The sequence below is a fragment of the Pterocles gutturalis genome, unplaced genomic scaffold (genome assembly GCF_000699245.1).
Source record: "Pterocles gutturalis isolate BGI_N339 unplaced genomic scaffold, ASM69924v1 scaffold9764, whole genome shotgun sequence".
In the NCBI taxonomy this organism is placed as follows: Eukaryota; Metazoa; Chordata; class Aves; order Pterocliformes; family Pteroclidae; genus Pterocles; species Pterocles gutturalis.
This window is the reverse complement of record NW_010130768.1, coordinates 1-20,965: the sequence shown is the minus strand read 5'-3', so window position 1 is coordinate 20,965 and position 20,965 is coordinate 1. Positions and strand designations below refer to the sequence as shown.

General features: G+C 39.6%; 1 protein-coding gene across 1 annotated transcript in view; it reads right to left on the bottom strand.

Annotated features, from left to right (window-relative positions):
- FAF1 (Fas (TNFRSF6) associated factor 1) overlaps positions 1 to 20,947 on the bottom strand; it is a 166,285-nt gene extending 145,338 nt beyond the window's left edge. The window contains exons 1-2 of the mRNA XM_010080340.1: positions 20,909 to 20,947; positions 2,785 to 2,853 (exon numbers count right to left, since the gene is read on the bottom strand). Coding sequence (XP_010078642.1) covers positions 2,785 to 2,853; positions 20,909 to 20,941 — 102 coding nt within the window. The 5' untranslated portion in view covers positions 20,942 to 20,947. The remainder of the gene's footprint in view (positions 1 to 2,784; positions 2,854 to 20,908) is intronic.
- Between the last annotated feature and the right edge of the window lie 18 nt (positions 20,948 to 20,965).

The window sequence follows — 20,965 nt, the reverse complement described above, 5'->3', positions numbered from 1 at the left end:
ATGTGATTAGCTTTCTACTTCCTATTACCCTGGGTGCCTCCCAGAAGATTTCCTGATCAAATACAGAGCTCTGATTTTACTTCCAAAATCATGGAAGTAAAGGAATCCATATTTTAAAAAGCTAAACCCCCCAAAAAACCCTGAACACATGTATGACTATATTTTACTACTACTCTGCCTTCCCTGAGCCCACTGGATCCTGCCTGGTGGCAAACTCCTGGAGAAGACAGAGGCAGGACGGACTGTTGAAATTATATGTATTTTCATATATTATCAAAAACTTGAACTTGAAATAAGCCTCTGATTAAAACACAAAAAACTAGAGAAGACAGCGACTATGTTCTTCCCATTTACCTAACAGATTGGTGGTCAAAGGATGATAGAGGAGCCCTTACCAGAACCATCACTACTTCACTGCTGTAGTCATGATTTGTGAACCAGGTCCTACAAATTTTGTTTTCCTTACAAATCCCAAAAAAATTTTTGATCTGCATTGAATTAAATACTTAGTGCCAAGCAAAAAGATTTTTTTAGGTTTTTATCTCCACTAAAAAACTCCAAGACCTCCTGGTTCAATCAAAACCAAGCATTCCCTCCTCCCCAATTTCTTGGCACTGAATCTGTACCTGACTACTGAGTCAAAGGTACTTTAAAGAAAAAAAAAAAAAAAAAAAAAGCCCAAACAAAAAAAAATTCTTCACCACACATGGAAGACCTACTACAATAAGCCACAGACCACTACACTTTTAATTTTAATATAAAAATACTACATTTCTCACAAGTCATAAGCCTTTTTTCCTCTACTGTTTTGACTTTTACAATGCTAAATCCCTCGCCCCATCAAAGAGATGCATCTTCTGTTTCAAGAGCTATATACTTTCCTGAAGTACCTCTTACATTGCTAATTTTCTTTCCCTTCTTACTTTCCATATAACATTTTTAAGCTTGCATTTTTGGGTCACTACTTCTATTCCCCCTATATTCTACTTCTAGATCACGTAATAATCACTAATAAAATCAAGTATTTAAACCTATTCTCATAGTCATTCTCATAGCTTTTAATACTTCACTCTCCCTTTCTGCTCACTCTGGAATCTCAAGAGAAAAAAAAAAATCCCCTTAGTTTTTTCTTACCATTTTTCATCACAATTCTCTCATTCCACCCCACCTGTGAGCATTTATTGTAAAGCATATACTTTACAATTTACAAATCCCCCAAAACTACATCCAACTGATTTAATGTGTTGTACTGAGAACCTGACAACTTGAACAGAATGCATAAGGCTAAAGGCTATTCCTTGCCTTCCCATAAACACTTTAATTTTCAAAACAGCCCATGCTAAGTCACAACAAAGTACTACCACAAAAGATATTACTGTGAGGGTGGTGAGGCAGTGGCCCAGGTTGCCCAGAGAAGCTGTGGATGCCCCATCCCTGGAGGGGTTCAAGGCCAGGCTGGATGAGGCTTTGAGCAACCTGGGCTAGTGGGAGGTGTCCCTGCCCATGGCAGGGAAGTGGAACTAGGTGATCTTTAAGTCCCTTCTAACCCAAACCATTCTGTGATTCTATGTTTTCAACTATAGTACTCTGTCACCACACATTTGGGGTTTTTTTCCTGTTTGAAGACACTGACGATATGCACTCTCTTTGGCCAACATTCATTTTTTAAATTTGGAGTCAAACATTTGGCGTACATAGTGCTTGTCTGCAACAGGTTACAATATTACATGCAATTTTAATCATTATGCCTTTAAAGAAACACAATGTTCATTCTAACAAACTCTGTTTAAAACCCCACCCTGACTTCTCTGATACTTAGTTTGTAATTATTAAAACCCAGAGAACACTCTAAACAATATGCTGGGAACACAACGTGGCACACAGTTGAAACTGTATCCACAGTCAATTTTGGAAATTTTCATTTTATTTTTTTTTAAATAATCTCCTGACAATTTGGACTAGTCCAATGATCACTCATTTGGAAAAGAAAAAAGAAAAAGGAGGAAATCAAAAGGATTACAGTTTGCAAGAAGATCACTTGCTTTTTAATTAAGTTTGTTCTATTTTACACTTTTAAACCTTAAGAAAAGGGATTAATAGTTTCTTTACTTATCCTGATAATACTATTCAGAGTCTTAAAGTACCTAAGACTGTTTTGCTTGTTTTACTGGTTTCCTCCTATTTGTCTGCATATTGAACCTTGTTAAAAACTAGACAATAGGGTTTTTTAGGATGAGTTTGTTGGTTTTTTGGTTTGTGGTTAACTGTGTCTGGATAACACCAAATCTAAATAAAGTATGGCCTTAATCTCTGACTCAGTTCTGCATAACAACCAACAATAGAAGAGCAACTCTCTTATTTTTAAGCTAAAAGAATACAAAAGATTGAAGAAGTTGTTTTACCTTCCATTTCCTCCACAGGCACCTAAATCCTCAAAAATCTTGTGTGTATATACAAGATGTCTTCTAAAAATGCTACCCTTAATAATACTACTTACAAAATTATGCCTACAATTAACCAAAAAGGAAACTAAAGACAATATGAATCACTGATTTAAAGGAAAAGAAACAAATCAAAAAGGCATGAAGACAATCAGAGTATACCAGGGTACATACAATTCAGTATCATGTTAACGTGGCAACGAGGCTTTAACAGGCCAGAAATAGCCTGCACATAACTTGTTTGCCCCAGCCATAAAACACCCAAATTTGAAATAAAGATAATAGCTGTCTCAGCAAGATGGAACACCACTCTTATATGAATCTATTTTGTTAGAATACTTACCACTAAATCCCAGTTATTTTGTTCAAGCAACGTTATAGCTTCATCGATATTTTCAATACCAGTACACGCCTAAAAAGAAAAAGCAGCAGTAAATAGAATTAAAAGCATTGATCAAAATCAGAGCATTAATACGTATAATTTAATTAATTTCATCAGAATGACAGGAAAGGTGTAGGTCTTTCATTTCTGTTAGGAGAGGGTAATCCACAAACTAGATTTCAAGTCTTAAACATCAAACATTTGGATATAACACCCTGTTCCACCAGAGGATTCCTGTGTAGCCTTGAGCAAGCCACCTAGGGAAGCAAGACAAAGCAGTTATTTGTAAAACTAGGACAACAGTGCCATCCCACAAAGGTGTTTTGAAAATTGCACATTCCAAATTATGAAACACTCATGCTACCTCTTAAAAGGGAACACAAAAATACTTAACATTTAAAATTGTGTTTGAAATGGCTGAAATATTTTGTCTAAAGCCAGAAACACATACACAAACCCTGCTTGCCTCCACCATCATCATACATCCCTACTCACTCTGGGTGTTACAGAGAGCAGTGTAAGAGGAAAAGAAGGTGACAAGTACGAATTCTTGATTGTCAAAGTGCCAACTTACTACTGCACATACAAATGAGCACTCCCTGTGAAACTATTTACAATGAAGACTATACAATGAAACATTTACTATTTTTTCCTTTCAGACAAAACGCGTGCATGTTGCTCCAGTCCTATGCTCTGGCTTTACGTAGTTCAAGAAATCTAATATAACAGCATTTTTAAAGAAGTGATAGCATCCCACAAACCAGTACTGCAAACTGAGCTTAATTTCAAATACAAGAGAGCACCTCCACTCTCAGCAAAACCCTTGATGCAGCATCCTGCTTTCTTTTTTTTTTTTTGACACCCACACCTTTGCAACTACTCAATTTCAGCAGGCAGCTATTAATTCTGACACATATTTGCTACCATTCACATTGAAGAAGATCAGATACATATCACCAGATGGGAAAAACAGAAACAGTTACATTTCTTTCTGGAATTTATCTTTCATTCTAATCAAAGTTATGCTCTGTATTCAAGCACACGAGATTAGTTCAGACTTTTACAAGATCTGAAACATGACCATGTTCCTTCTGCTTCACCACACAGTTATATAAAAAGTTTATATGAAGTTTATATAAAATGTTTTAAAAAAATACAACCTTTTAACAGTAATAATACAAAGCTAGATAGCAGCTGCACACAGATCAGTTTTCCTGATTCCAAAGATACGCAGTCCTAGTTTTCCTTTACGAGATAAGAGAAAAAGGGAGTTATACATAGAAACAGACACTTTTTTTCTCCCAAGACATAAAAAGCCATCAAGTGATGCATCTTCCATGCTCTGACTTTTCTCCCAATTTACAACAACAAATTAAGAAATAAAAAGTAGAAAAGAAACCAGAGACATTCAAGGCCAATTGTCTCTTCCCAGATTCAACACTAAAGAATTCCACACTCATGACACATTACATGCAGTATGTCTACGCAAAATGGACCAGTCTGGAGGACCGCAAGGATCACAAGAAGACATTTCAGAGATTTTTTGCCTGCAGAGGGGAAGCAGCAGTTTCTATTGATCCACAATCCTCTCATGGCCAGACTGATTCTCTCTGGAACACGATAAGATTTCTTCCATTGCTCACAGCATGCTGTGTTAATACTGAATTTCACCCACTTCGCATCTGGAGCGCTAAATATTTTTTTTTTTAAATACAGTTTTACTCTTCAGATGCATCATTTTGCCTTCTCCTCCATTACTTCTTGCAGTTACTTTTGAAATTGAAAATGAAACAACACTTTAACATATTCCCTAGCAAACGCAGAGATTGTGCACTTACGCCAGGTAAGCTTGAGGAGTGCAGGGCTTCAGCTCGTCATTGCTGAAATCACAGGAGGGGTCATACTACCAGAAACCTGCCACTGAAATGGATGTCGACAGCTCTCCTGCAAAGTAGTCTTACTCTGAGAAAAAGTTTTGCAGAAGTAACAGTCCAAGGTTCTGTTTACACTTAAGTGAAATACATTTTAAAATCTCATCATTACAGAAATAAAAAGTTACTATTTGTAATTTATCAGCCCTGCAAACTCTGCATGACCTTTCTAAGACCTCAGTTGTGTTCCAGCCTGCAATAAGAACCTGACCCAACCATGTGCTGTTTAACTGTGGGCTGTGCAAAGTTGAGGAGAAGGTACCTACAACTCCGGGCTCAAAGACTGCCTTTGGTTGCCCTGCCTTCCATATCAGCCCTGCAGCTCAGCTGACTTGCAACAGTCCATAAAGCTGGACTATTTAAACAGTCCATATACATACTCCTAACCTGTCATAAATGCAAATCAATTCAGACATAAGGACAGGGAAAGATCATTCACCAATCAGCATCATGGGCAAAACAAGACTCAACTTGGGGAAAATTAATTTATTACCAATCAAATCAGAGGAGGATAATGAGAAAAGGGAAACTAAATCTTAAAACAACTTCCTCCCACCCCTTCCTTCTTCCCGGGCTTAACTTTATTCCCGAATTCTCTACCTCCCCTACTCGAGCAGTGCAGGGGGATGGAGAATGGCGGTCGCAGTCAGTCCATCATGCATTGTTTTTGCTGCTCCTTCCTCCGCAGGGAGAGGACTCCTCACATTCTTCCTCTGCTCCAGCCTGAGGTTCCCAAACTTCTCCAAGGCGAGTCCTTCCCACAGGCTACAGTTCTTCACTAATTGCTCCAGCATTGGTCCCTTGCACAGGGTGCAGTCCTTCAGGAACAGACTGCTCCTGCATGGGTCCCCCACAGGTCACAAGTCCTGCCAGCAAATCTGCTCCCGTGTGGGCTCCCCTCTCCATGGGTCCTGCCAGGAGCCTGCACCACCGTGGGCTTCCCATGGGGTCACAGCCTCCCTCCAGCATCCACCTGCAGCCCATGGAGGACCCCACACCAGAGCAGGTGGATCCCTGCTCCACCATTACCCTCCATGGCTGCAGGGCACAGCTGCCTCACCATGGGCTGCAGAACAGGCTGCAGGGGAATCTCTGCTCCAGCACCTGGAGCATCTCCTCCCCTCCTTCTGCACTGACCTTGGGGTCTGCAGAGTGTTTCTCCCACATCTTGTCACTCGTCTCTCCAGCTGCAGTTGCACAGGTGGGGTTTTTTCTCCTTCTTAAATGTTACGCGAGAGGCACTACCACCACGGCCAATTGGCTCCGCCGCGGCCAGCGGCCGGGGCCCCCCCGGACTGCCTCCATCGGGCACAAGGGAAGTTTTCAGCACCTTCTCACAGAAGCCACCCTTGTAGCCCCCCTGCTACCAAAACCTTGCCATGCAGACCCCACGCAGTGATTTACAATGTAGGATAGAACCCTGCTCTTGCTCTCTTAACAATGCAGTCACTGGTGACAGGAAGGGACAGGTGTAAACACCAACTGAAAATCGAAAACATCACAATTCCTAATACCCAAAAAACACAGTTTTGTTGAAAACCCTTGGATCACCCTTACAATCACTTTTACCATTTGATTTTGAGTTCTAAAACTAAGTTTTCACTTTCCAGATGGACTGTTTTGCTAGTTGTCAATAAAACAGAAAATAAACATTTCTGAATTACAACAATGAATGAATGCTCCTTATCAACAAAACCACAAAACAGGCATTCCAAGATCTTCCTCGACTCCCTGTTAATGTCACAGTTGCAACAAACCAGAATTTTTCAGAATATTTCTACATTCAGATACTACACGCTGCCACATACAAATCCCTGCCTCAAGTCATGATCCAGCAGTAAGACAAAAAAAAAAAAAAAACACCACCCACACAAAATTCAAGTTTGCTTCCTTTTAACTGCATCAGGTCATGCAAGATAAAGTCAAGAAAATCATCTGGTTTGCATGTCTTTAATTTACTCAAAGAAATTAAACACAAGACAGGTAGTCCCTCTCTGGCGAGCGTGATGTGACATCAAGGACTCTGCAGCAGCAGATCAGTCCCAGCACAACCTGGCCTGCTTCTGCCTTGGCTTTCTGTAGGGAAGCACACACAGGAAACCAGCAGGTTCTGTGAGCAACAGAACTAACAAAGGCTGGTTCCTCGGGGGTTTGTCTCTCATCTCTAATTGCAACAGCTGATTTAAGCTTTTCCTATGGCTTGAATATTTATAAGCCCTTCTTTTGATGGACTTCTTTCCTCATTACGTGGCTGTATTTTCATCAAATCTGAAAGAACGTGATTGGTATGAGCCCAGGGGACACCTGGGCACTATAAGGCTGTATGTCTTTCTTTTCTAGGAAGGCAGACTAAAAGTTACAGGGTTCACTTATTTACAATAAGTAAAGATTTTTTTGCTCATTTTTATGCCTTTCATTCTACTCAAGCAATAAATAAACAAAAAAATAATTGAAGAGAAAAAAAATCATGTTCAGTTTGCACAGGAACAGAAGGAAAAAAAACTTCAAAATATAGCAAAGTAGATGAGCTCCAAAGATGCAAAAACACATCTTTGTTACTAAACAAGTAAAGGAGAAATTGAGGAGAAAATTTTTTTTTTACCATTCACAGATTTTATTCTGCTTTATTTTCGTGAAAGACCTACTTAATAAAAGGCATAAAACATTTTTGAAGAAAATTCCTACCAGAATACTACTAACTCTTGATTCAAACAACCAGCACATCCTCTAAGTCAAACTGAAAGAAACAAACCACCACCCTAAAGGTTAAACCCTCAAGGCTCACTGATTTGTAAGCCTTTACATCTCATAAAGAAACCAATGAATTTTTTTGAAGGACAAAAGGGAAGAAAAGGTAGAACAAGTTCCTTCTCCTCCTCCTGTCTGCCTGTCCTCTAAATCTAGGATAGCATTTTTGCCCTCCACAGCAGCTCCAGCTCCAGAAACTATGCAGTCTCTTCTTTTTTTTCAGACTGCTGAATTCACAAAACCAGACTCTGAAGATAAAGTTACTGAACGTTAAAACAAGTTTCTTAGCACCTTGCTTTTCCAGGTCAGATAGGTGTTTCCACCAGGCAGATTTAGCTTTGCATTCTGAATTTTTTTTCAGGTAGCTTTGCAGATTAATCACTTTAGTGATGGAGGGCTTACCCTTGGAAAGATTCACAGCTAAGGATCAGGGGTCCTATTTAACAGTAACCTTTATCATTGTTACATAAAAGAAGTAAAGTAGCCACTGGGGAAAAAATTCAGTAGGAGAAAAGTCAGAGGGCAGACAGATTTCAAGGCATTCAAGACAAACCTAGGAGGTGCTTCCAGAAAGCTATAATGCAGGATGACAGACTTGCTCTTCTAAATCCCTTGCAGGGTGGTCTGACCCCGGCAGCCATAACAGCTGGATCTGGGTTGTGAGACCCTCTGTGACCCCCACCTCAACAGCGCAGGCTTTAGCCTACCTCCACATCCCAGGAAAGCAGCTGACTTCCCCATCTGGCAGCAGCTGCTGTTGAAAATGCTCCTCCAGCACCTGCTGCAGAGATCCAGGCAGTTGTTACACAGCGAAGCTGGAAGAGACAACTGCTGCTCCTAACACAGAGAGCTGGGCTGTTACTTGTGCAAAAGCTGGGAAAGCAACAGACAGCTGTTGCTGACTCAAATACAGAGTCAGGCTACTGTTGCCCCGACAGATAGTGTGTGGCAGTTGCTGCACAGAAGCTGGGAGCAAATGGTATTTGGCAGCAAGGCAGAATTTATCTCACCTGTGGCACCATTCCCTGTCTCGCCAAGGCAAAATGCAGCAGTCAAAAGTATCCAGAAGACCACATTCAGCCTAACAGCCAGTAGTTGGATATGGAGGACTTAGAAGTCTGCCTCTCTCAACATTTTTGTTGAACAATTCCATATGTCCTTTGACTATCAACAGTAGCTATATTTTCTCCAAACAGGGACCAATCTCTAAGCTAACCCAAACCTGGTTTTAGCCTAGAACATTTTGCACAACATGTTCAGGCCCTTTAAAATCAGGCAGACAGATGGCTGTGAATTACACTGTGCACCACTCTCTCCTGTAAAAGTCAGCTGGGGACTCATGACGGAACTAGCTGAGCAGACACCCGAAAAAAAAAGGCTAGAAAAAAAAAAAAAAAAAAAAAAAAAAAGTCTTGCTTTGTGCCTAACTAATCTCCACATGCACTCTGCAGTTAACATCCTCAGCTGCAGCCTCCTGCAGCTCCTGCAGTAACTGAGCGCAGATGCAAACACAGGTACCATGCTCAGTCCACACAAGCAAACGGATAAAACTGGAGCCACAGCTCCAAGTACCCAGAACAGCAACAAACTCAGACAACTTGTCTCCGCCAGAGTCACATCAGTTGTGAACTATAGACTTCTTCCCTCTCACTAATATCACATCCATCTGTCTCAGACTAAGCCACTGTGATTCAATCTGATGCCTAGTCCTCAGGCATTGAAACAGCTGATATAGACTCTCCTGTGCTGGATGAAAAAGGAGAAGAGCTTTCTGCCATCAGTATTTTCTTGCAACTGTAGCTCAGCCCATCTTTTTAATATTTATACAAAACTACAATGCCCAAAGAAACAACTAATTTAAGGCTCTGCAAGACTCAGCAGGTGATATGACCTTGGAAGAAAAGCTTTCACCCTTTGGGATCTCCTACAAAGCCCCAGGAAGCCAGCAGTAACACATCTCCATCCACTGCTACTCCACAGACAGCACCCTAGGAAATGCTTACTTTCAAAAGTACCCAATAAATTTTTATCACTAAATACAGCAATGCAACTGAAGCTAAATCTATTCCATAAAGATATATAAGGTTTTGAAGAGAAATCAAAAACGCTGGGACAGAAGAAATATTTTTAAATTCAATTCACTATCCCTTCGATAACTTACTTTTCAAAATGTAAGAGAGATTAGGAGCATGGAAAATTCTTTTTGAGTACAGGCCACTAACCTGCTCGTAGGGATGGCTGAACTATCCAGGTCAGCAGTGTAAAAACAAAAAAAAGATTCACAGAGCTGTTCTTAATAACATGAGAGATATAGCAAAGGATATTACTTATCTCCTTGCATACTTCCCCTCCAATATAACCAAAATTTAGTTTGCTGTTTTATTCACCTCTTCAGTTACAACCAGACAGTGCAGTTCACAGACACACTTCAGCTTCCCGTCAGGTTTTGCATACCTCCAAAGAGAGAGAGTCTACAGCCTCTCTGGGCAGATTGTTCCAGTGCTTCACCACCTTCACTGGGAAAATTTTTTTCCTTATATTTAACTATCATTTCCCCTGCTGTAACCTGTATCCACTGCCTCTCATCCTCAGATTATGCAACTTTAAGAGAAATTTGATTCTACATTGTCTGCCATCACTCACTGTATAGCCAAGACGGCAACTAGATCCCCCCTTTAGCCTTCTCTTCCAGGCTACACAAATCCAACTGCCTTAAACTCACCTTGCACAAAACATCCTCCAGCCTCCTCCCCACATAGGCAGCCCTCCACTGGACTTGTTCCAGTTTGTCAACGGACGGACTGATACCAGACACAGTACTCCTGGTAGTAGTGGTCTCACCAGTACCAAGTAGAGGGCAAGAATGACTTCCCTCAGTCTCCTGGCACAGTAGTGCAGCCCACTACGTGGCTACTACTTCTGCTAGAAGAAACCATAATTCCCTTTCTAAGCATTCCTAATAAAAATCAGCTTTGTGGACACAGGGTTTTTAAACAACCCAACACCAAGTTTCCTGTTTTTAGAGTGAAACATAGCACCTTGCTTCCTTTTCCCATCCCTTATGGGGAAAATGGCTCGGTAATCAAAGAAAATAATTAGAAGTCTACAAAACAGCCAAAGTCAGCTCCAGATTGCATCTGCTAGAAGCCTACTCCAACCCAGAAAACTTTGGAACACTACTATTATTGTTATTACTATTACATATTAGTAAGTGAGACAATTTTCTTGAAAATTCACACATACAGTGTTGCAATGGTAACTACTTCAAGGCAATTGAAACAAAGAGTAACACTTGTTCCCCAAACCCAGGTAAAGTTAAACCAATATGCTCAGCCAAGCAAGTAAAGGCTTTAGTACCATAATACCAGATCCAGGATCCATGTGTAACTCCCCTCTGGGCTATCAAGAGATTCAGCACACTTGGACACTCACAACTGAGATTTTTTGGTACCTCGGCTCTTCTCATCCCCGAGTCCTGCACGTCTCAGGACTGCTTCCACAGGCTGCTACACCAGCTACGCACATGCCCCTCTGTGGCATCCCCTGTCATTCTAACCTTGCCACAACCCTACTGATGTTATGAGGCTCTTCTTATTATGAGTCATCCATGGTTATTAAATTAACTTTTACTTCTTTCTGTTTCAGACAAACATTTTAAAAAAACATCCAGGCGTATCAACTGAGACACAAACTGAAAGGTCACCTACTGCAAGCATCTAACTGAAGAGATAAGAATGCTTCTCTGTTTTTACACAACTCAGAAGACCATCTGGTAAAAATTAAGCAGATCACCAGCTGTTCATTTAACAAAAACAAGCTAATACACTCACCAGTACCAGAAATCGAGAAAGGGTTTATGTGGACATGCCAGGCTAAAGTTTTGCCCAATGCATTTCAACTCCCACCCCCAACTATTTACACCAGGCTTCACTGTTCTACTATTTGAGCACCAACCAAAACTCTGAAGTAAGGAAGCATTAGTCCTTTTCTACTGGAGGAATGGAGGGTAAAAAAAATAAAAAATTACATTTCTGAAGGTCACAGAAGACATTTCTACCTCCTAGTTACCAAGCAGACAAGTGAACTTTGCCCATGCTCCGAGATGATTGCAAGCCTTCTGACCAGAGCAAGCAGGGTACAAAGTCGAACTGATAGCATGAAGCTCTAACCACTTCTCAACAGAACCAGATAACTTGGCACCACACTAACCGCTTCCAAATGGTTTCCAGCAGACTTTGAACACTCTCAAGACTCTGGAGTAAACTCTGCTTCCAGAACACCATGAAGGCACATCCCTAGGAAGCCCATGAGCTGAGCCAAGACATGAACTCCAATCTCCCAAGCTCCATGCTCACACTCGGGCATTTAAGCCACATGCACTACATACAAAGAGCAGTGCCAAAATTGAATTAAAAACCAAACCAAAAGTCAGTACCTACTAATTAGCACTTTGGAGTACTAAACCCATATGTCTTTTCTGAAGACTGAAGACAGCCTTTACTCAACAACTACAAAACACTTTACTTAGGATTATCCGGAAGTTTCTCTGCTGGTTTAATGCTGCAATAGAAGTATCACAGTGAAGGTAAAAATACCATGACTTCCTGGATCACAGTCATTTTGTTCTTACAGTATCATATGCATTATCACATATGAAAAATGGATGGAAAACAGAAAAGAGCTGCAGCAGTCAAACACCTTTGCTTACTGGATATTTGCAGTCATCTCCTTTCTCTTCATTGTCTGAAAAGCAGTAGAACCTTAAAAAAAACTAAAGAATAAATAAAGGCGACTTTCTAGATAAATATACAAAATCAGAGTACTAATCAATACAAAAAGTATTTTACTCACCATTCCACAAACACTCATATGTTTTACGTAAAGAAAAGAACCACAAGGAATGAGCCACAAAACTGATCAAGAGGGTGGAACACCTCTCCTGTGAGGAAATACTGAGAGAGTTGGGGTTGTTCAGCCTGGAGAAGAGAAGGCTCTGGGGAGACCTTAGAGCAGCCTTTCAATACTTAAAGTGGGCTTATAAGAAAGATGGGGACAGAATTTTCAGTAGGGCCCACAGCAATGGGACAAGGGGTAATGGCTTTAAACTGAAAGAGGGTAGATTCAGAATAGATACAAGGAAGAAAATTTTTATCATGAGGGTGGTGAAACACTGGCATGGGTTGCCCAAAGAGGTGGTTGATTCCCCATCCCTGGAAACATTCAAGGTCAGGTTCGATGGGGCTCTGAGCAACCTGATCCAGTTGAAGATGTCCCTGCTCATTGCAAGGGGGTTGGACTAGATGACCTTTAAAGGTCCCTTCCAACCCAAACCATTCTATGATTCTGTGACATACACTTCAAAACCTGGAAATGGCATCCAAAATAGCAAAACAGAAGAACACCAAAATCCCAGCAATGCACAGGTCATACCGTAATGCAGGCCAACAAGGGCTGCAAAAATCATTTCTCTAAAGACATTAAAATTATATAAGCTTTTAAAAGCATCAGGACAAGGAAGCCTGCCAGCGAGGCAGTGGGACCAAAGGAAGAAAATACTAAAGAAGCAGTCAAAGAAGGTAAGGGCATATCATAAAAGCTAAATTAATTCTGTGCACTCATATTCACTACAGAGGAACACCGGGACCATCCTGTAACAAAGCTGCTCTTTACAGAGAACCTTCCATTCTTAAGTGTCAGTAGAGACATACAGAACAAACCATCAGGACCAGTGTCCCCAAAATTTTAAAGGATCTTAAATATTAATTTTTTACACCAGACTACTCTTTAAATCAGCCTTAAAAGTTAAACCAACCTCACATTCCCACAGCGCTGATACTTCTCAGTGAATGTTATTGTGGTACAAACCCGAAGGGATTAATATTTATACAGTTCAGAGAAATTTGACTTCCGTACCATAAGAAATAGCAGAAATTCCAATAAAGTACACAGAATAGAATTAGTATATACACTGATATATACCACACACTGAGGAAAAATGAACACAGCTTCTACAGAGCAAACTCACATATCACAAAACTACTCAGATGTCTCTGAAGAACACAAAACTAACTCAAGCTAACACAGTTTACTTCCAAAATCTTATAACAAACCCTATGATCAAGCTCTTAAAGTGCTGACTTCCAGAAACTGGGATGAAGCAAATCCATTCAAATCCTGTTTCTTTCAGCTCCTCCCTAGGGACCAGCTACTGCCGCAGATGAGACATTAGGTCATCTAGGTCTTCGATCTGACCTGATATGGCACCTTTGATATTTGCTCACACAAACAACCTGACCTTTAAAAAAAAAAAAAAGAAAAAGTACACAGTTTCAGAGTTCTAGTCTTTACAAATTGTTTCCTACAATAGGTAAAATATGAAACCTACATAAAAATAACTCAAGGGCTAACATACTCTCTTCTAGTTTCAAAATACCTCTTAAGAACTTCATCTTTAATGAATTATCTTTTGAAAGCATAACTACTCCCACAGAACAAAGACCTGCTCAACCAGTTAGACATAGAGGACCAGTAGATGACTACACTGATAGACCAAACAACATGTAACGCATACATTAGGGCTTCAGTTTCCTCTTTGAGCAGTTTGTTTTTACAATTGCACATTATCCAGCCAACTCTAAAAAAATGGGCTTAACTAGTAGGTATCAACGCAGCCAGTTGGCATGTCATTTCCTTTCATCCAAATGACGAGGGACGAGTAAAATGTTAGGTACTTCCCCAGGTTTTTTGTTTTAATTCTTACAGTAGTTAAAGAAAGGACTCACGTAATGGCTGTGCCAAAAATGCATTAACTTGTCCACTGACTAGAAAAATACGAAATCCTATCAAAGATATGCCATGTAGCTCCTTTAATAAGCTATTTCCCTACTAGAAGCAAGGGTTAATGCATAAAAACTAAGCTTGCTATGGTAACTGAGCCACAAGAACTGCCCAAAGAGAGGGTGAAATTCTCCCCTTTCATAATTCCCAGCACCAATGCAATATTCTTAAAATGGGAGATTCTCAGGACCCCTTAAGGCATGTGGCAACTTGCTCAAATCCTCATCCTCTCCTTTCCCACACCCCCTTCCACACAAAAATATGAACTCAGTGTGTTTACTGTAAATGATCCCTGCTTATCAAGGAATATTAGCCACATTTTATTTCCAATGTGCCAAATAACTTTCACATTACCTTTCAATTAAAGTACATTCCTAGCCTCTGGAAGCATATATGATTAATCATTTCAATATCAAAATCAGTATTAGTTGTCATGGCATTTGAAAAACGATCCTATAGCTACCACCCCTCAATCTGTTTCAGTGACCTACTAACCCAAATACCTATATGAATGGGCTGGTGGAAATGGTGACATGATTACTATGATGTGAAGAGTCTTTTCAAGGTAATTGAATAAAAAGAAGAGCATAAAATTATTTCTAAAGATGAATTGGTGCTTCAGTCGTACATTATTCAGGTTCTTACAGCAGGGTTGTAATGCACACAAATCATAGTATCCTGTTTCTTCTCTATAAATGTCAGGTAGTATTTCTAATTAACTATCTGTCCTTATATAAGGAAATTACCTGGCTTTTCCTTGAACAGCTACCAGTGGAAACATCCAAGTTATCATGTTTCTAAACGGACATCACCCTTACTCCAATTTCTTATTTGTGACTCTGGTATCTACTTCACCTTCAGCTTACAGGCCAGAAAGGTGATTAGTAAATCAAACTAGCTTTGTTCTGATGAACGTGAGCTTTGGGATTACAGCCGAGTCTAAAAGGATCTAAAGAAATCAAACTGCTGATTCTTCAGAAACACACAAAAAAACAAATTAATATAAGCAATGGTCTTGGTAGGAGAAAACGACAATCAAACTAACCAAAGTAAAACACACTAAGCGTGCAGTACGCTTTTAATATGTCTCTTGACCCTAAGGCCATTTAGAGCAAACAAAACCAATTGTGTTGCAAACCAAGAGGTCCAACTACCAGTTCCAATGCTGCTACTGACTGTTTAATGCAAAGATTATAAAATGTGATAAAAAGCAACAAGGATTAAAAGGAATTCTAATCAAAATGCAAATTAAGAGGCCTCATAGGTATGAGCTTCAGCATCCTCCAGAGTCCTGTCTTTTTTACACTGAAAAACAGCCCTGTTAACTATTTCAAAATTTAGTTCAGGATATAGTAACCTATACCCACAAAAAAAGTCAGGTGAAGCAGTGCTGGCACCTCACTATTAGAAACTTTGCAGCAGAGTCCACTTTTACCTGAAGATACCTAGTACAAGGGGACAAAGAAACAAAACCTGTCTCTCCCAGACCCTGATTTCTAATCTATGGAGTACTGGATTTCCTTCCAACTACTCTGGAGAGAGCTGCAGAGCTCAGTCCAGCTGGTGTGCTCTGGGAGCGCCCACTGCATTATATTCTACAGGGAGGCCATACAAAAGAATGGTTTGGTATGAGCAAGGCCGAGGTTTTAAGCTTCCATAGATCTGAACACATATAAAACCAGACGTTTAGGTGCCTAGGGAGACTTTCTGATGAAAATATAGGCCTCCAAGAACTTTCAGCCTAAGTTGGAGGACAGTTTCCAAAGATTTAAACTTTGACTGGAAGTCTCTTCAGCACCTATCTTTTACTGAGGACCTTGTTCCAAATGAATTGGCAAACACTTCACAGAAAGTCTGCAAATAAATCAGGAACAGTCCTTGCTCCTCCAATGCCTTAATGAAAAAAGGATACAAACTTTATTCCTTCAAAACTCCTTAGTGGATGGTTTACCCTTACAGAAACTTGGTGAAACACTTTCCAGCCCCCAGCATAAGTTACAGTACAGGGCAAAAATCAAGGGTACGGACTCAAAGCTATTCCTGCGTCTGCCTACCTTTTTCACCCATCACATTTTCATACTGGCAACAACTTAACAGAAAACCCGAGCCAGCACGCCAACACAAACAGGAGAAAGCAAACATTCCTTAGCACCCCCCAAAAAAATTAACCCACTTGTAAATTCTGCACATAGACTCTTAGTGAAAACCGTGTGCATAGCAGAGATAATCTTAAACAGGGCTGTAATAGACAGATGTTTACCACAACCACCAAAAAATGAAACCTTTCAAAATATATCTTGTCAGTTATTTAACAGCACTGTGTTTCTTTCATTTTAGCCATTCCAGAAGGAAATTAGCAGCTTGATCTATAGTTATATCTTAAAAAAAAAATAAAATAATAAGCTGATGTATCAATGTCATGGTCAATTTTATAACTTAGAACATGAATAGCTAGCATGCTTTCTCACCTTTCTGCAACTGAAGGCCATGAGGTTCATCCTTCCCAATTCCCACTTGCTCCTCCCACAAACCTCTGTTTTTATTAAAAAGATTGACACAAAGGTGAAGTTTGAAAAAAATGGTTTTATATACATGCGTGTGAATCATACCAAAACCGTCTTATTACTCAGTTAAAACAAAAAAAAAATCATAAAAAGAAAACACCTCCCATAACCTTGTTTCACAATGAACAGAGATGGAAGACAGAAGGAAGAAGAAAAGTATTCGATATTTGTTGTTTCAGTGAAAGCAAGGATTTTTGAGTTTTGCCATTCCACTCCAAAGTCTTCCCACCCAGACCCAATCTTGAGCTACTTTTTTATTCGGTCAATGAAAAACGTGAATTTGGTGGAAAATTTCCTTCTGAAGCTCTACGTGACAGATACTCTTGCAAAGTGTGGCCACCCAGGAGCTGGCAACTCCCACAACACTCCAACCCCTAGGTCCACTCTACCTTTAGAAATTGTTGGGAGGACAACCACAGAGCATGGAAAAAGAAGAGTCCTATGGGTAGACATAACCTATGACAAAAAAATATCCTTGCCTATTTTAGTCCCCATCCTAAGTAAAGCTGTAAAAACAAAAGTAAAGGCGTAGCATACAAAAATGTCAACGTCTGACACTTCTGCCAATACTCAAAGGTTGGTTTTCCTTCCTGAACAGCCAATTTAACTAAGTTGAGTGCAACCAAAGTTTGCAATTTAAAAAGGAAAAAAAAAAATCTATTTATGAAAATTGGACCAACACACTGTGAGAGCAATTCCCTTCAAACCCCAGGCTACATAGATCATTAATATATTTGTATTATGTGAGTACCTGGGTATCCCCCTGGAGATGGAAGAACATTTTGCAGTTAAAGACAACAAACAAAAGAAGAACAGTGACGTTAACAAAAATTGGTAGAAATCATATGCCCTTATTTCCCCCAGTATGTGAGGCATGTTGCAGCATCACTTTTACCATGCAGTTACCTTTTTAAATAATTTACACTACGAACACAAGTTGTTGGGTTTTTCCTATGGAGTTTTTTCCTACATGCCAATGACGCTTTGTGGAGAAATTCTGAATTGCATTTACTAAAACAGCTAAAACTTGTCTGTGCGCTCAACTCCACTACTTTAGCTACTTCCACGGAAAACAATCAGACTGCTCATGTATAAAGCTAAGCTTCTGCATAATCCTTCCTAAGTGAGGACCTAAGAAGGAAAACTTAGACAGGTTGCTCATACAGCCCACATGCATGAATACGTACTTTGTACTCCCTGGGTAGCATACAGTGACCTCATTAAAAAAGGAGAGGGAAAGAAAAGCATTATAAACCACACAGAACAGGCTTAAATTGTTTTGAGACATTAAGGAAAAAATATTTTGGTAGATCACTTACTATGTTTTACTCTGTAGTCAAAATATTTTATATAATTATTCAATGTTTGTATGTATACATATGCATATATACACTAAATATTTTTTAAATTATCTCTCCTTAGTACCTCAGAATGCAAAAGTAACCTGTTACAACAATCAGAGCTAAAAAGAAAAACCAGATACAATACAAGATCCTACTCTATCTGAAATCAATGGCAGAATCCCTAACAGTTTTGAAAGATACAAAATAAGTCCATGAAAGCTTCACAAAAGCATCAAACATCAGTATAATTATGACTTCACTGAAAAATTTTTTATGGGGAGGGAAAACCCTTTCAAGTTTTAAAAGTTCAAAGACCACTGCTCTATCCCTTTTAAAAGTAACTTGGGAAAGGCAAGCGTGAAATGGTGATGGAAGTTTCCCTCCCAACTTAACTCAGCAAAGATTAGCTGAACAAAACTACAAAGAATTGTTTTTAAAATTTCCAGTGTGCACAACATTCTTCAATGAGGTACCTCACCCAAACATAAAAGATGGAAGCAGAGCTCTGATAAACATATTTATTAATTAAAAGGTACAGAAAATATAGAAGGGAAAATCATGCAGAATTACTTTGCACATATTTATTCACGCGTTTCATTTTCCATTTTAAATTCTTAGTGAATGACTGTAAACTTCATCAAATATTTAAAATACCCAAAATCCTTTACTGTTTCGTAACAGCCTGAATATATGAGACCTAATAACAACTAACATTGTCCTTTACTCATCTGAAGCTTTAACAGCATGAAAATTGACAGTTCAGTGTTTCAGAATCAGGCAGATGCTTGAGATTATTAAAAAAAAATAAAAAAAAAAAGAGGATTAAACAGAAAAACAAAGTTGTCTGCTGAAAAACAAGAGGAAAAGGTTTGGTCATTTTTAAACAAGCATTGTTATGTGATAAAATATTTCCTGGGTCCTAGGTTCAGACACATTATGTCATCCTTGATCTACAACGGGTTTTTGTGACTCCACTGCCGACCTGCAAGTTTGCAATACTTACTTGTCTTCATGGTACCAAACGCTGCAGTTACTCTTATACCTTTATTAACTGGTTTCAAAACTCTAGCAGAAAAATCCTGCAGAACTGCAAAATAGCATTGACACTGAAAACTTGGAAAACAGATACAGATTGAAAACTCTATTAAAAAAAAAAAAATCTTACATTCACCAGCCACTAAGGTAATCATCATCTGGGACTACTGAATGTAAACCTGCTTCAGCTAATAATGAGGGATTCCCTAAGAGTCTGTCTCCACTGGTATGAGTGCAGAATTGGGGTCCTGGTTTCCTTTTACACAGTGTATTGTTACTGGAAGAACTCCTTTATGAATCCCCAGCCTTAAAATTGAGATGTCACTCCTTACACACACAAAAGCATGTCCAAGCACAACAAAATAAAGGATCATTATAGAAACACTTGTTAAACATTTTAATAAATATGGGCGTAAGATACTCAGGTACAGAAAGGGAAAACGTTTCCCTGTTATCAACTGGGAACTCCGTGTGTTACATCAGTCAGGTATCAGATACCTTTTGCAAAAGAGGAATTACATAATGTACCCTACAGTCACCCTACCTGTAGCTCCAAAGAAACACTCTTGTTAAACACACACAGAGTGAATGGATTACCTTTTTTAAACTAAATTAAATAGTTTCATCACTAACAGCTGAGAAACACTCTTTTAAGAAGTCGAACATACAGACAGCAGTTTTACAACTCAATCCAAGAATATCCAGGAGTCTATCCGTGTAAGAACCACCACCGCAAATGGACAAAGCTTAAAAAAAAAAAATCAATTGAAAAGCAAATATGAAAGAGATACATTAAAATACAATCTGATACCCTTCCAAGCTGCTTTTGCCTCTCCCCACTATTCCAAATGCAGATATCATCCACTTGTTTTTTCACTTGTTCTTAGAAAAACAATATAAAACCAAGCGATATTAAGAAGCACTATACTGAACAGATTAACCAGGCTCCCGAACACATCGCTTTTATTTAGAGAAAGACTTTATTCTGGGAATAAGATTTAAGAGTTCAAAGTAAAATTCTAAACCTTTTGTAGGGAGGAGGGAAGGTAACAAACAACTTTCAAGGACATATTCTTCCTCTCTACACACACATTGTTTGGAATGGGGTGGGAAGAGTTTTACCGTCATTACAACAGTCATAGGCTGAGGCAACCATGAAGTTAGTGTTGATGTCACAATGGAAACACCTCAGTTCAGCGTAATCTGTAGTACCAGTAAGTGATTCACTACAAACACTGTGCCAAATCATGAGGAGTGATGAGTTTTGTATCCTCCCTGGCATTTGCCTCTTCCAAGTGAGCTGGTACACAGCTGTCCCAGGGCCTGGGCGGTTGCAGAGGGTTGGAACAAGCAAAGTGGATGACAAAGCTTTCTTTTTATGAAAAACCCCAACTCTTTAAGTTAAAGATGACATTTTGTTCACGCACCTTGAGAGAAGAGGGCGCATGTTCCCTATTTCTGACAAAAAAAAAAGAAAGAAAGAAAGAAAGAGCGGAGGCTTTAGAGACTGGGCTTCACACCCACCGCCCTGGACCTTCCCACAAAGAACAAGCAGCACAGCAACAAGGAGAAAGAGAAAAAGCAGCGAGAGGCCACGGTTGTGTGGCAGCGGCGGCTTGAAATTTACCTGGAAATCAGCCAATATCATTTCTCGGTCCATGTTGGACGCCATTGCAGCCAGCTG